The sequence below is a fragment of the Coturnix japonica genome, chromosome 2 (assembly GCF_054131305.1).
Source record: "Coturnix japonica strain WE chromosome 2, WE-NBRP24, whole genome shotgun sequence".
Lineage (NCBI taxonomy): Eukaryota > Metazoa > Chordata > Aves > Galliformes > Phasianidae > Coturnix > Coturnix japonica.
This window is the reverse complement of record NC_140664.1, coordinates 67537742-67550619: the sequence shown is the minus strand read 5'-3', so window position 1 is coordinate 67550619 and position 12878 is coordinate 67537742. Positions and strand designations below refer to the sequence as shown.

General features: G+C 48.9%; 1 protein-coding gene across 2 annotated transcripts; it reads right to left on the bottom strand.

Moving 5' to 3' along the window:
• Positions 1 to 4233: 4233 nt before the first annotated feature.
• LOC146761896 (zinc finger CCCH domain-containing protein 11A-like) lies at positions 4234 to 7386 on the bottom strand. 2 transcript variants are annotated; one of them, XR_014943713.1, is made up of 6 exons: positions 6729 to 7386; positions 6362 to 6449; positions 6182 to 6244; positions 5843 to 5929; positions 4850 to 5552; positions 4234 to 4390 (listed from the first exon to the last, which is right to left on the bottom strand). XR_014943713.1 is itself a non-coding variant. In XM_085540878.1 (5 exons), the coding sequence occupies exons 1-5, from the start codon at positions 6780 to 6782 to the stop codon at positions 5083 to 5085; spliced, it is 762 nt and encodes a 253-aa protein (XP_085397004.1). In that variant the 5' UTR covers positions 6783 to 7386; the 3' UTR covers positions 4753 to 5082. The 2 variants fall into 2 exon arrangements, 1 of the variants encoding a protein (XP_085397004.1); XM_085540878.1 differs by lacking the exon at positions 4234 to 4390 and having other exon boundaries at positions 4753 to 5552.
• Positions 7387 to 12878: the final 5492 nt, after the last annotated feature.

Sequence of the window (12878 nt, the reverse complement as noted above, 5' to 3'; positions counted from 1 at the left end):
TAGAGCCAGGGGATTGCTGAGCAGCGCTGGGGTGGGGGGGAAGTCAGCCCCAAGGGGAAAGTCTCCCCCATGAAAAAAGTGGGTCATTTAATACCTTGCGTGAGATGCTGGAGAACAGGAAATGAATGAGCTTAATATGTGCCACCTGGGTACTGCCTGTACGTCCTCCAACACCACAAGTGCTGTCCAGAGCTCTCCAGTGTCCCCTCATGCTCCTTGCAGTTCCCCAGTAAGCTCCCATTGCTTCCCAGTATTGTCTAGACTCTCTTTGTGCCAACTCTGTATCCCCCAGTACTGCCTGGAGCCACCACAGTGCTGTCTGCATCCTTCGATAGCCTCCCAGTGGCACCAGTACTGCCCAGTGCCCCCAGTTAACACAGCCATTGTACAGTACATGACCATCTCCTTCCATGAGAACAACACAAGGCCACAGAGACGTTGACAGCAACGATGGTGCTGGAGACATTCAGTCTGGAGGAGCTGCAGCTCTTGGTTCACTGCAACCACTCCAGCATCCCCAGAGGTGGGCATGGAGGTCTGGGTGGCCTTTGGTGCTGCAGGAATGACTGCAGGCAGAGATGTACCCAAGTGAGCACCAAACATTTAACACATTAACAGACTAAACAGTAAAGAAATGACAATATTCCCAACCATTTCCAGGTAAAGGCAGAAATCTTCCTTTTACACTTTGTACCTATTAAACAAAGAAACAAACAAACACGTGCTGAAATCACAAGTGATAACCTTGCTGCCAGTACTGGTTGACCTGAGTAATCTCTCCAGAGGTGCTTTGAAGTGGTTGTTCCCTTGGCAGAGGAGAGAAGTAAGCTTCGTGCTTGGGTACTTAAAATAAAGTTCAGTGTTCTGGGTCTTCCAGTGCACCTGCCTGGGGAAGCAAGCAATTCTTTGGGAGAAACCATCACATTTCTCTTTCATTTGACAGAACTCAGTGCAGTATCAGCTTAATGTGAACACTGAGGTCCATCTGCAATTATTTTAGAGAGTTTTGTGCCACACAACCCGACTGTTTGTTTCATCTTGCTTCAGATGCAATGGCTGACTTCCTGACTGGCATCCTCACTCGAGCAGAGAGCCACTTGGGCTCCTGTCCCCGTGACCTGGATGCTGAAAAGAAGCTGTGGGACTCAGCCAGGAGGGATCTGTCATTTCATTTGCTGGGAGGAACCAGCAGGCCTACCTTGCCAGTGTCCAGAGTGCCTGCCTCATTTTTGGCCAAAGTCAGCAGTAGATGGACTCAGAGCTCTGTGCATGTGCCTCTTCACTGTCCTGCTTGGCTGGTGGCACTCAGGGGGGATTTTGTGAGGTGAGGTCTCTGCTGGGCGATTCAAGCCCAACACATTTGAAGTTGAGTGGCAGACAGTATGTATTTTGATTTCCAGGCTTGTGACTTGGTCATAGGGACTGGCAAGTAGGATGGAGAGAGCTCTCTGGAGATTTTGCCCTGTTGCTGCACATTGCTGCCAGCACCACAGCAGGAGGCAGATGGCCATACATCAGTGGTGGGATGCACAGAGAACGAACACCTGCCTGCCCATCAGTAATACCCCAGAGACCACAGTCTGCAACTAAGGAGACAGAGTGACAGAAAGCATGCTGTAGGTTTGCACTCCACTTTATGTCTAGCACTTAGAGGTATGTTTTGTCTGAACTGTCTGATACTTTGGTCAGTTTGTGCTACAGAACAGAAGCAGACAGTGACTTCTGGATGGGCAATTGATTCTAACAAAGAGAAAAGCACTGCAGGAAGCCTTACCTCCACTGCAGAGAAATCAGTTCCCAGCCCTATGTCAGTTCAGTTAAGCATCACTGCTCCTTCCCCAAGGAGGATCCTCTATGAAATGCAACAGGACAAAATGTGAACCTTTCACAATGTATCAATCCTTTCAAACCAAGGCACCTAGCATCTCAAAATGACTACTGCTCGACTACCGGGTCATTTCAGATCACATAGGCTTCAGCATCTGGGAAGCCTCTGTTATTCAAGGAGAAAAGGGCTAATGCAATTGAATAAGGGCCATGACTTTGGGGAAAGCAGCTACTCCCATTCTTTTCCATCTAAAGCTGTCATTTAGCTTTCACTGCATCTACTTCGTGCAGCCATTCATTAGTTCTGCAGTGCACTGAATGGTGCAAAGACTGTGGAACAAGGGAACCAATCTAACCAGTCCTTAATTTCCTGATGAGAAATCTCTCTCAGTCTCTTGGAATAGCACTGATCACTTGGAGCACATTAAAGTAAAGCACCCAGGAAAAAGTTCCTCCGGTGGCAAAAGTTGAATCACAGCGCCACCTGCTGGAGACCGACATCTCGAGGGAAGCAGGATGGATGTTGCAGCCAAATGTGCTCCTCCACCACTGGTTTTCTGAGACGTACCCGTGAGCACCACACATTTGTACGGTCTGTCTGTCCGTAGAGCTACAAAGGCAGAAACAGAACATCTATATGGTTTGTTGCAGCTGTGGGTTGTGACTGATATCAGTCCTTGGATCTGTTACACTTCACAATTGCGTTCAGAGTTTTTTCAGGTCATCCTGGCTTTCTGGTGCTCCCTGCACAGTGACACCATCTCTTCTGTCACCCCATTTAGCAATCTATCATAAAGCCTTTGCACTGATGCTATTCAGTGTAATACCTAGCATGGGTTTTTTTACCTTTCCTTGAGACTGCAGGCCATTTCTAGCAGTAACAATGCTTACTGCAGGTCACTCAACACCACATTATGACTATGAGTCTTACTTGAAATCCATTCCTAGCCATGAGAGCTGGGCAGTATTTAAATAGTGCTACATTGGAGCTCAGGATTGGTGCATCCCCAAGAGTAGGAAATAGGGAAGGGGGCTGTCCTGGAAATGGGTGATTCTGAGATTGTGGAGATGCTGAACGCCTTCTTTACTTTGGTTTTCACTTCAAAGACTGCCCCTTGGGACTCCTGGATCCTGGAGGGAAGAGAGAGAGCCTGGGAAATGGAGAGCTTCCCTCTGGGTGAGGAGGGGGTGATCTGAGAGCATCTGGGTGGGATCAGTGTGCACAAATCCATAGACTCTGATGGGATGCATCCACATGTGCGGAGGGAGCTGGCAGAGGTAATTGCCAAACTCTGTCATCTTTGACAGGTCTTGGAGAAGAGAAGTGCCTGAAAACTGGAGGAGAGCCTGTGACACTGCAGTCTTCAGAAAGGAGCAGGAGGAGGATCTGGTAAACTGCACGGCAGTCAGTTTCACCTCTGTCCCTGGAAAGGTGCTGGAACAGCTTGGTCTGGATGCCTTCTGCAAGCAATTGGAAAGGAAGAAGTTTATCAGCAGTATTCAGCTTGGATTCACCGAGGAAAAGTCATGCTCAACCAACCCTGCAGCCTTCTATAATGGCATCACAGCACAGAGTCCATTTGGAGGCCTGTGGTCTGCAGTGTTCCCCAAGGCTTGGTGCTGTGTCTGATCTTGCTCAGTATCTTCACTGATGACCTTGAGGAGGGGATAGTGTCCATGCTCTGTAAGTACGCCTATGATACAAAGCTGGGAGGAATGGCTGACACACCTGAAGTCTGTGCTGCCATTCAGCAAGAGCTGGACAGACTGGAGAGCTGGGCACCAATAAACGTGAAGAGGTTTAACAAAAGCAAGTGCAGAATCTTCAGCCTGGGAAGGAGTAGCAGCAAGTATCAGTACAAGGGCATGGAATGTTGTGTGGGCACATGGGTGTGCAAAGGAGGCATGGTGGCACACATAGATGCCCATGCACATGGGTAGACAGAAGGACAGGGTTGCACATCAATGTGTGTGCACAGTGTTATTCAAATGGCTGGGGTCATACAAGTATGAGCAGGCATGTGGCTGTGTGCAAGAGAGGAGCTGCCCATGTTTGTGTGCAGGGCTGTGCAATGGAGTGGGGTTGTACAGCTGTGTGCGGGGGCCAGGTCCTGCGTGCCATGGAGCTCCATGGGAAACCTCTATGAGTGCTAGCAACAGCAGAAGCACTTGGAGCACTGCCTGGAAGAACGGTGCTGGGATGGGCTGTGGTGGGCCGAAGTTGCGTAGTGGACCGAAGATGCGTAGATGCTACTCTGGACCAAATGCCGTGCAGCTGCTCATGGAATGCCACTGGACAAATCAGGCTGTGCAGTCTTTGTGAATATGTAATTATGATAGTTTATTGATTGAATGCATTAAAGAAAAAAAAAAAGGAAAAATAAATAAATAAATAAATAAATAAATAAAAGAAATCCCAGAATGTAGTAAAACATGGAATGCTGAGTTGGGCTGCAACTGAAATGCTGTGCACTGCAGCCGCTGCCTTGTGACGCTTTTCCTCTCAGTCCTTCATGTTCACCTTCTGCATCATCTCCGCAAGTATGTTCATCTCTGCGAAGAACTGGAAAGAAACAAAGCAAGCGTAGAAGTAGGACAGAAACAATCTAGGGAGATCTCATGAAGAAAGCCTGACCAGTAAACTTCCAGAATGACCCCGTGCGGAACAGCACGTTCCTTTTATTAGGGGCACTGACACTACTTCCCATGACAAGTTGTCTATGGTAAGATTAATGCTCTGTCATGGGAAGGTCGTTTCAAAGGTTGCAGTGCCCAGCATGGCAAGCTTCTTTATCACAGCAAAACCTTCTGGCTGTTACCAACCACATTGTTCTCAATCCAGAGGAAGGCGTCCAAGCTCCCCATGGCAGCTCTCACTGACAGTGTCATTTCCTCAAACACACAGCTGGCAATTTTTCTATTCCATCACTTCCCTCAGGAGTTTACCATCTCTTTTATGTCTGACAGATGTAGGCACTGAGACCAACAAGAGAATGCGTGTCTGTGTTCACCAAGGACTCACCTCTGCACGTGCAGCTCTCAAAGAAGCCTTTCTCATTTCCCTTTTCCTTTGTTTTTGTTGTTGTCTTTTTGCTGGAAAGCAAGAATACCAATGAATTCATTTTGTCAACAGCAAAACTGCAGAAACATGGGTGCCGAGAAAACAAATGGCAGTCCAAAGACAAAGCAAATGGGACTAGGAAGCCTCTCAGTGAGTAACATTTCCAGGGGGAAATACAGAAGAGCATAGTGAAGTTAATGGAAAGAGATGCGTTTAGGTATTCTGGCACCTCGCTGCCTTTGGACTTTGTAGCCTTCAACTCTTTTCCCCTCCACAGAGAAGGAAAAGGTAAAGCAAGCCCTAAGCAAACTCAATGTGTTTGATAAGGACAGCACTTCACCGGGACGGTGCCACAGCACCTTCTTACCTCTTTGCTTGGAGCTCCGTGGTGGGGTTGGGGCCGGCACACTGCCTGTGCTCTGGCCCCTGGCTCTTTTGTTAGCAGGCAACTGCGCTGCTGCCTGTTGCTCTTCGTCCAAGCCCTTGCGTTTCCCTCCAGCCAGGGTCTTGGAGACAGAGCGGGGGCACACAGCCAGGGAAGGTCTTCTCCCTGAGCTGGGACCTGCTGTTACTGGAAGCCCTCCAGCCTGGAGATGATCTCTCCCAGAAAGCACTCTCTGCAGTGCTTTCACGTTGTTCTTTCCATTTTGCTCATGTTGTACATCTATTATAATCAAGAAAGGAGAAGCAGTTAGACTTCAAGGGAGCCCAAGGCTACTTTCAGTCTGCAGAATGGGCCACAATACTAGGAAATCTCATCTTGCGTGTTCACAGCAGCAGATCTTAGGTAAAGTGTGGGTTTGCATTTCAAATCTGGACAGGGAAGGTACTTGTAAATCCCAGGGACAAAGACCTCAAGCAACATGCAGCAACAACACTCCCAGGAAAGAAAAGACAGAAAGCCTGACTAGAACGACATCGAATCAAACCCCGATGCCTGTTGTGCATCTGTACCTCTCTTGGGTGCCACGTCACAGGCTGCAGTCCTCCCCAGTCTTTCCGCAAGGCTGCGCTTTGCTGGAAGGCCGCTTGCATCATCTTCTGGCAGAAAGAAACAAGAAATACTTGAAGAGCATCTCTTGGGAGGAAGATTTGAGCACAGCCAACCACCAACTTCAACTCTCCAAGTGTAGTTCCTACCATTTTCCTTTTTGCTGCTACAGCATGGTGCCATTTCTGCAGTCAGCACAGATCTGCAGTGGGCTTTCTTCACTCTTCCATCACACATGCACCCCTTCATGCAGCCCTATTTAGTGGCAGGTACCCACACCACAGCTCACAAGAGGTACTTACCTGCGTGGGCTTTCCGTTTCCCTCCTTGCCCAGCACCATTCAATGAACGCACGGGCTCTGTCCCTAAAAGAAGAGATCGTGTGTTGATTTCACAGATGTCAGTAGCAGTATTGTCCTGTTAGCCCGTGTCCACCCCCCACTAAAGAAAGACCCTGCTTTACAGACAGAAGAGAAACTCACTTTTGCGTGGCAGTAAAGACAGTCCATCCCCATTGCGTCCCTCTGTGCGCTGAAAGGTGCAGCTGGATGTCTGGCAGCTGCGCCGCCTCTGAAGAGAGAAAGGAAGAAACTCAGGTCGGAACGGGCAGCTGAGAGCTTCCAGATCGTGCCAGAGATGGGATATCAGAGCGCTGAGACATCATTGATCTCTAAGGGAAAATACAGCCTGAGCCCTGCCCGTGCCATTAGCCCAGGCTGTCAGCAGTGAGCTCAGGATCCAACCGCTTACTGAGGTCCCAAAGGACCAGCAGGGCTCCCCCAGCTCCACTCCTTCCCCTTACAAATGAGAACAAAGAAGAAAAGTCAAGCCAAAGGAACCCAGCCATACCTTTCCGCTCACAGAGCAGGCATTGGATCCGCACTTGTCTCCTTGCTGAGACATGATCGCTCAAGTGTCAGAGGAAGCTCAAGTTCTCTCACAAGCTCTCTCCACAGGAACTTTCCCTGCTCTTGGAAAGAGCTGGCTTCACTCTTCCTAAGATTGCCTCGATCCTCCAAATCTCCCTTCAAACAGGAACCCTGCAGAAATCATCCACAAGAGAAAAGTCATGAGGGAGAAGTATATTCCCAGCTTTGTTCTGCCATGCAATTGAGTCTCTTGTGGAGGGAAAGGTCTGGGAATCAGCTGGCTGCAAGAACGTCCCAACGCTAGCTGCAGCTTGTGTCTGACTGCCGTGGCTTGTGTCAGCAAGTGCTCTTCTCCATCTCCTCAGGAGCTCTGCACCCAGCCATCCGTGTGGTAGTGAGGCACAAGTTGCGCTTGGTTTCCTTTTGAATGGTGTTTCATCATCCTCACCAAAACACGGGTTGGAATCTCCACAAGAACCTCTTTCCCCTGGGAACAGCCATGTGGAGGGGCACTGCTGGAGCTGGGGACTTCTCCCCGGCCTAGCATTTCATGTCTGTAGAGACACCTCCCACAGCCAGCCAGCACCAAACCCAGCTCACCTGTTGGGCCTGTTCAGCCTAAGCTGCTCTCAGCTCACCAACACAGCACAGCAGTCCTTCGGACAGGCTCTGCCAGGGTGATCTGTTCCACGAAATGCACAGAGCTCAGTCTCCGCGTGCAGCACGCTCGCCAGAGCACCAGTTCTGCTCACCACCTGTGGGACACATGCTCCTCCCACCGTGCCAACCATTGTGACCTCAGCAATGCTCGCATGACTTCTGCGCTTTCATCATAATGGAAGGAAGTGGACGCCTCCTAGATCCAAATTTAAGGAAACCAACGCCAGGGTCAGCCCATGGGGTGATCTGAAGTCAAACACCAGGGAAGTGAAGGTGACTCTTGTGCAGCTGTCATGGTTTTGCAATTTTCATTAAAAACCGGTCGAGACTAATGTGGCCTCATAGTGCTCAATGGAGTCCCGGGAGAGACAGTGGGAAGGTGTCACGGTTTGAAATGAAAAATCCACCTGCGTCCGTGACAGGGGGCCGTGGGCCCCGGAGGGGTTCTGGGCCGAAAGGAAAAAAAAGTTAATTAGGAAAAGAAAACAGCGGCAACGATCTAAGGAGGCACACTTATTTACTAAATACTATATCGAAATACAGGATAACACAATATAATACAATATAATTGAAAATTGAGCTAACGAATCAAGCAAAATAGGAGAGAGAATGAGTCCCGTAACCGAGAGGCCTACTGTGAATCTAGGCGAACGGCTGAAGGCTCCCACACACTCCCCTGAACGCCAGAACTCGAAAGACGTCAGTCTGTTCTGCGACAGAGTTAATATAGAGTCCAGGTCCCGTGACCTATCGTGTTGTTCCCTGGGAGATGTAGTCTTCTTCTGTAAGTTGCAGATTCAGTAAAATTATTCATGCTTTATATGATGTTATGATGTGGAATACTGATAGCAAAAATTACAAAATTATTAAACCATGACAGAAGGAATAGGGGTGCACATCTGTATGCCCCGAGGCTGGTGCTCACCTCTCTGACTGTGGCTTTAGTCTCCAGAGCCGATGTTGACTTCCCTTACTGTGGCTTTATGGCCCAGGGCCAGTGCCGGCCTCATGGGCTGGGGTTTGAGGCCCTTGGACCATTGCTGGCCTCACTGAGTGGGCCTTCTGCCAGTTGGATACAGCTGCTGGATGAACTGGCCAGGATGGAGCCTTCCCTTTGTAGCCTCCCATGTGCATATCCACCCCAAGAATGGAAGTCCTCCTTCTATATGTACCCCTTTCAACCACAATGTGGAAAGCAAACCATTTAGGCACCTGAAATGCTTCTGCTCCTGCAGTCTGGCAGAAAGCAATGCCCTCTATTTCATGCCACCTCTGCACAAACTGGAAGGGAATGGGGAGACATATGTCAGAACCAATGGGACAGGACTTCACTGAATGCAGTTTAAAAGCAAATCACCCCAGCTCTTGGTTGGGCTGTTGCCCTCTATTGCTGGGGATCCCTGACCCCTGGCCACTGACTTTCCACCCATGCATCCTTCCTTGGAGCCAAGTGTGCCTTTCCCAGCAGCAAGCACCAGGCTGGAGTCAGCACCAAAACCAAAACCTCCTTGCACCTTTCCCGTCCTTCTTTCACACATGGTCTTTTAGTTTCAGAAAATAGGGCCAGACCCCAGTGAAACAAGAGCTCTAGGACAAAGCAGCTGCTTTATTTTCCTCTTTCTCTTTCCTCATCTACACCCCACAGAAAGACCATTTGCCAAGTAAGGGATGCAGTGATCAGGTGTATGAGGGGCAAAGCGATTCAAGCTTAATTTCAAAGGCTTGTCTCTTCCACGTGACTTCCCTGAGGTCTGATACAATCGTACAGTCATAGACTCATAGAATAGCTTGGGTTGAAAAGGACCACAGCGTGCAGGGTCATCAACCACCAGACCAGGCTGCCCAGAGCCACATCCTGCCTGGCCTGGTCCTATCACTATCCACCCTCGTAAACAGCCATTCCCCCTTGCTGTTTATATGCTCCCTTCAAATACTACAAGGCCACAGTTAGGTCTCCCTGAAGCCAAGCAAAAAAAGCCCAGTTCCCTCAACCTGTCCTCGTAGTAAAGGTGCTCCAGCCCTCTGATCATCATCGTGGCCGCCCTTAGCATTATTTGCATTTCTCAATCCCCTTCCTAAAAAACACACCTGCTTCCGGGCACATTTCATCCCACTGTTAGGCCTTGTAAGAAGCACTATGGCAAGTCCACATGCAGAAAACACTGTCATTCCATTCAGTAACAGAGAAACCATTCTGCCCTTGCTCATGTCTCTCGTCCCTGCCTCCTCCTGAACTGGGCAGTGTTTGTGGGCAATGAAAGAAATCCCCACATTCCAGAAAATACAGACAAAAAAGAAAGAGGCAGAAAAGTGGCACTAATACTTTGTCACTGGTGGGAATCTCCACAGAATGTGTTGTGCTAAAGGTGTGAGGTTAAGGGATCATCACTCTCAAGATAAAAGTCACAGCATGTTCTGCAGTGCACTGAATGGTGCAAAGACTGTGGATCAAGGGAACCAATCTAGCCAGTCCTTAATTTCCTGATGAGAAATCTCTCTCAGTCTCTTGGAATAGCACTGATCACTTGGAGCACATTAAAGTAAAGCACCCAGGAAAAAGTTCCGCCGGTGGCAAAAGTTGAATCACAGCGCCACCTGCTGGAGACCGACATCTCGAGGGAAGCAGGATGGATGTTGCAGCCAAATGTGCTCCTCCACCACTGGTTTTCTGAGACGTACCCGTGAGCACCACACATTTGTACGGTCTGTCTGTCCGTAGAGCTACAAAGGCAGAAACAGAACATCTATATGGTTTGTTGCAGCTGTGGGTTGTGACTGATATCAGTCCCTGGATCTGTTACACTTCACAATTGCGTTCAGAGTTTTTTCAGGTCATCCTGGCTTTCTGGTGCTCCCTGCACAGTGACACCATCTCTTCTGTCACCCCATTTAGCAATCTATCATAAAGCACTGATGCTATTCAGTGTAATACCTAGCATGGGTTTGTTTACCTTTCCTTGAGACTGCAGTCCATTTCTAGCAGTAACAATGCTTACTGCAGGTCACTCAACACCACATTATGACTATGAGTCTTACTTGAAATCCATTCCTAGCCATGAGAGGGGGGCAGTATTTAAATAGCGCTACATTGGAGCTCAGGATTGGTGCATCCCTAAGAGTAGGAAAAAGGGAAGGGTGCTGTCCTGGAAATGGGTGATTCTGAGATTGTGGAGATGCTGAACGCCTTCTTTACTTTAGTTTTCACTTCAAAGACTGCCCCTTGGGACTCCTGGATCCTGGAGGGAAGAGAGAGAGCCTGGGAAATGGAGAGCTTCCCTCTGGGTGAGGAGGCGGTGATCTGAGAGCATCTGGGTGGGATCAGTGTGCACAAATCCATAGACTCTGATGGGATGCATCCACATGTGCGGAGGGAGCTGGCAGAGGTAATTGCCAAACTCTGTCATCTTTGACAGGTCTTGGAGAAGAGAAGTGCCTGAAAACTGGAGGAGAGCCTGTGACACTGCAGTCTTCAGAAAGGAGCAGGAGGAGGATCTGGTAAACTGCACGGCAGTCAGTTTCACCTCTGTCCCTGGAAAGGTGCTGGAACAGCTTGGTCTGGATGCCTTCTGCGAGCAATTGGAAAGAAAGAAGTTTATCAGTTGTTCCCCCTCCTGTTCATATGCTCCCTTCAAATACTACAAGGCCGCAGTGAGGTCTCCCTGAAGCCTTCTTTTCTCCAAGCAGAACAAGCCCAGTTCCCTCAACCTGTCCTCGTAGGAAAGGTGCTCCAGCCCTCTGATCATCTTCGTGGCCCCCCTTAGCATTATTTACAATTCTCTTTTGCCATCCTAAAAAACTACACCCCCTTCCGGGCACATTTCATCTCACTGTTAGGCCTTGTAAGAAGCACTATGGCAAGTCCACATGCAGAAAACACTGTCATTCCATTCAGTAACAGAGAAACCATTCTGCCCTTGCTCATGTCTCTCGTCCCTGCCTCCTCCTGAACTGGGCAATGAAAGAAATCCCCACATTCCAGAAAATACAGACAAAAAAGAAAGAGGCAGAAAAGCGGCACTAATACTTTGTCACTGGTGGGAATCTCCACAGAATGTGTTGTGCTGAAGGTGTGAGGTTAAGGGATCATCACTCTCAAGATAAAAGTCATAGCATGGAAGATTTAGGGATGGCGTGCTGACTAGAAGGAATAAACAACACTTACCTTGTATCTTATTCATTTTCTCTCTCTTATCATCGGATATCTTATCCTCATCTACAAAGCTCTGAGGTTGTCCAAAGCCTGTTGCCATGAGCTTTGCTAAACGCAGCAGTGCTGTGGCTCAGAGGTATTACACTGGCACATTGCAAAAGAGAACGCCATAACCCAAGTGTGGAAGGAAGATGAAAGGGGAACTGTTACAATTAATTACCTCCTCTAAATTGGTAACTGTAGGCTTCTTGTCACACACTATTGCCTTAAAGCAGAACACCACAGATGTTCACAACCATGACAGGGATTTCTGCATACAAGCAACCACACGAGGCTGGGCACACTCTCCTGTCTCTTTGCCATTCCTAGAAAGACCCAGAAGAGCTCAGTGTTCTCTTGCTGTTAGTTTACATACTCCAAGCATTTCCAAAGGCATGCTGCTCTGCAGAGAAAGCTGAGCTGTCCAGAAAGTTTGTTCAGGAAGAATGCAGCAGTATCAGTGCCCGTCATCCTGGGGGACCTGAATGCATTTGTTAAGAGAACAGGGAAAGAAGAGCGAAGAGAGCAAAAAACCAGGCACTAGCAGTGCTGCCCACAGGGGGCGGGGCTTGAGGCAGGGCCTGTGCCAGAGGGGGGCCTGGCACAGTTAGGGCCAGCTCAGGGCCCGGAGCAGAGGGGAGGAGGCAGAGGCAGGGCCTTGGGGCCCAGGATGGAGGAGGACCAGGCACAGCTGGGGCCAGCTCAGGGCCCAGACTGGAGAGGGACCCAGCACAGTTGAGGCCACTGCAGGGCCCAGGTGAGAGGGGAACCCAGCACAGTCGGGGCTGCTTTGGGGCCCAGGCCGGAGGTGGCCTGGCACAGCCAGGGCCTTGTGGCAGCACTCAGACTCTCCAGTTCAACCATTAACCATAACCTCAAATGGTAACTGTAGTGAAAGGCAGGAGCTGATACAGCTGCTTTACTCTGTTTTAATTTTCCTAAGAATGGCAAAGGACTCGAGCTAGTATCCAAAAAAAGGAATTTCTGAAAAAAAAAACCCAACACAAATCTAAACAAAAAATCCCAAATACACTTTTCTGAAGAACAGGATTCACAAAACGTTGCTATGGAGCAGATCTCCAAGTAGAGACTCTTTCTCTTAGACAGCCAGCTCTTAGATGAGATTAGGAAGGGAAGGAACCAGGCTCTTCCCCCTTTTTCGCATATGAAATGCTTCCAGCTGTGCTCCACAGCTGAACATCTTTTAATGAAGATTAAAACCTGTGAAATGAAAGAATCCTTTCCTATTTCTTTCACATTTGTGTTTATTGATTTCAGTTC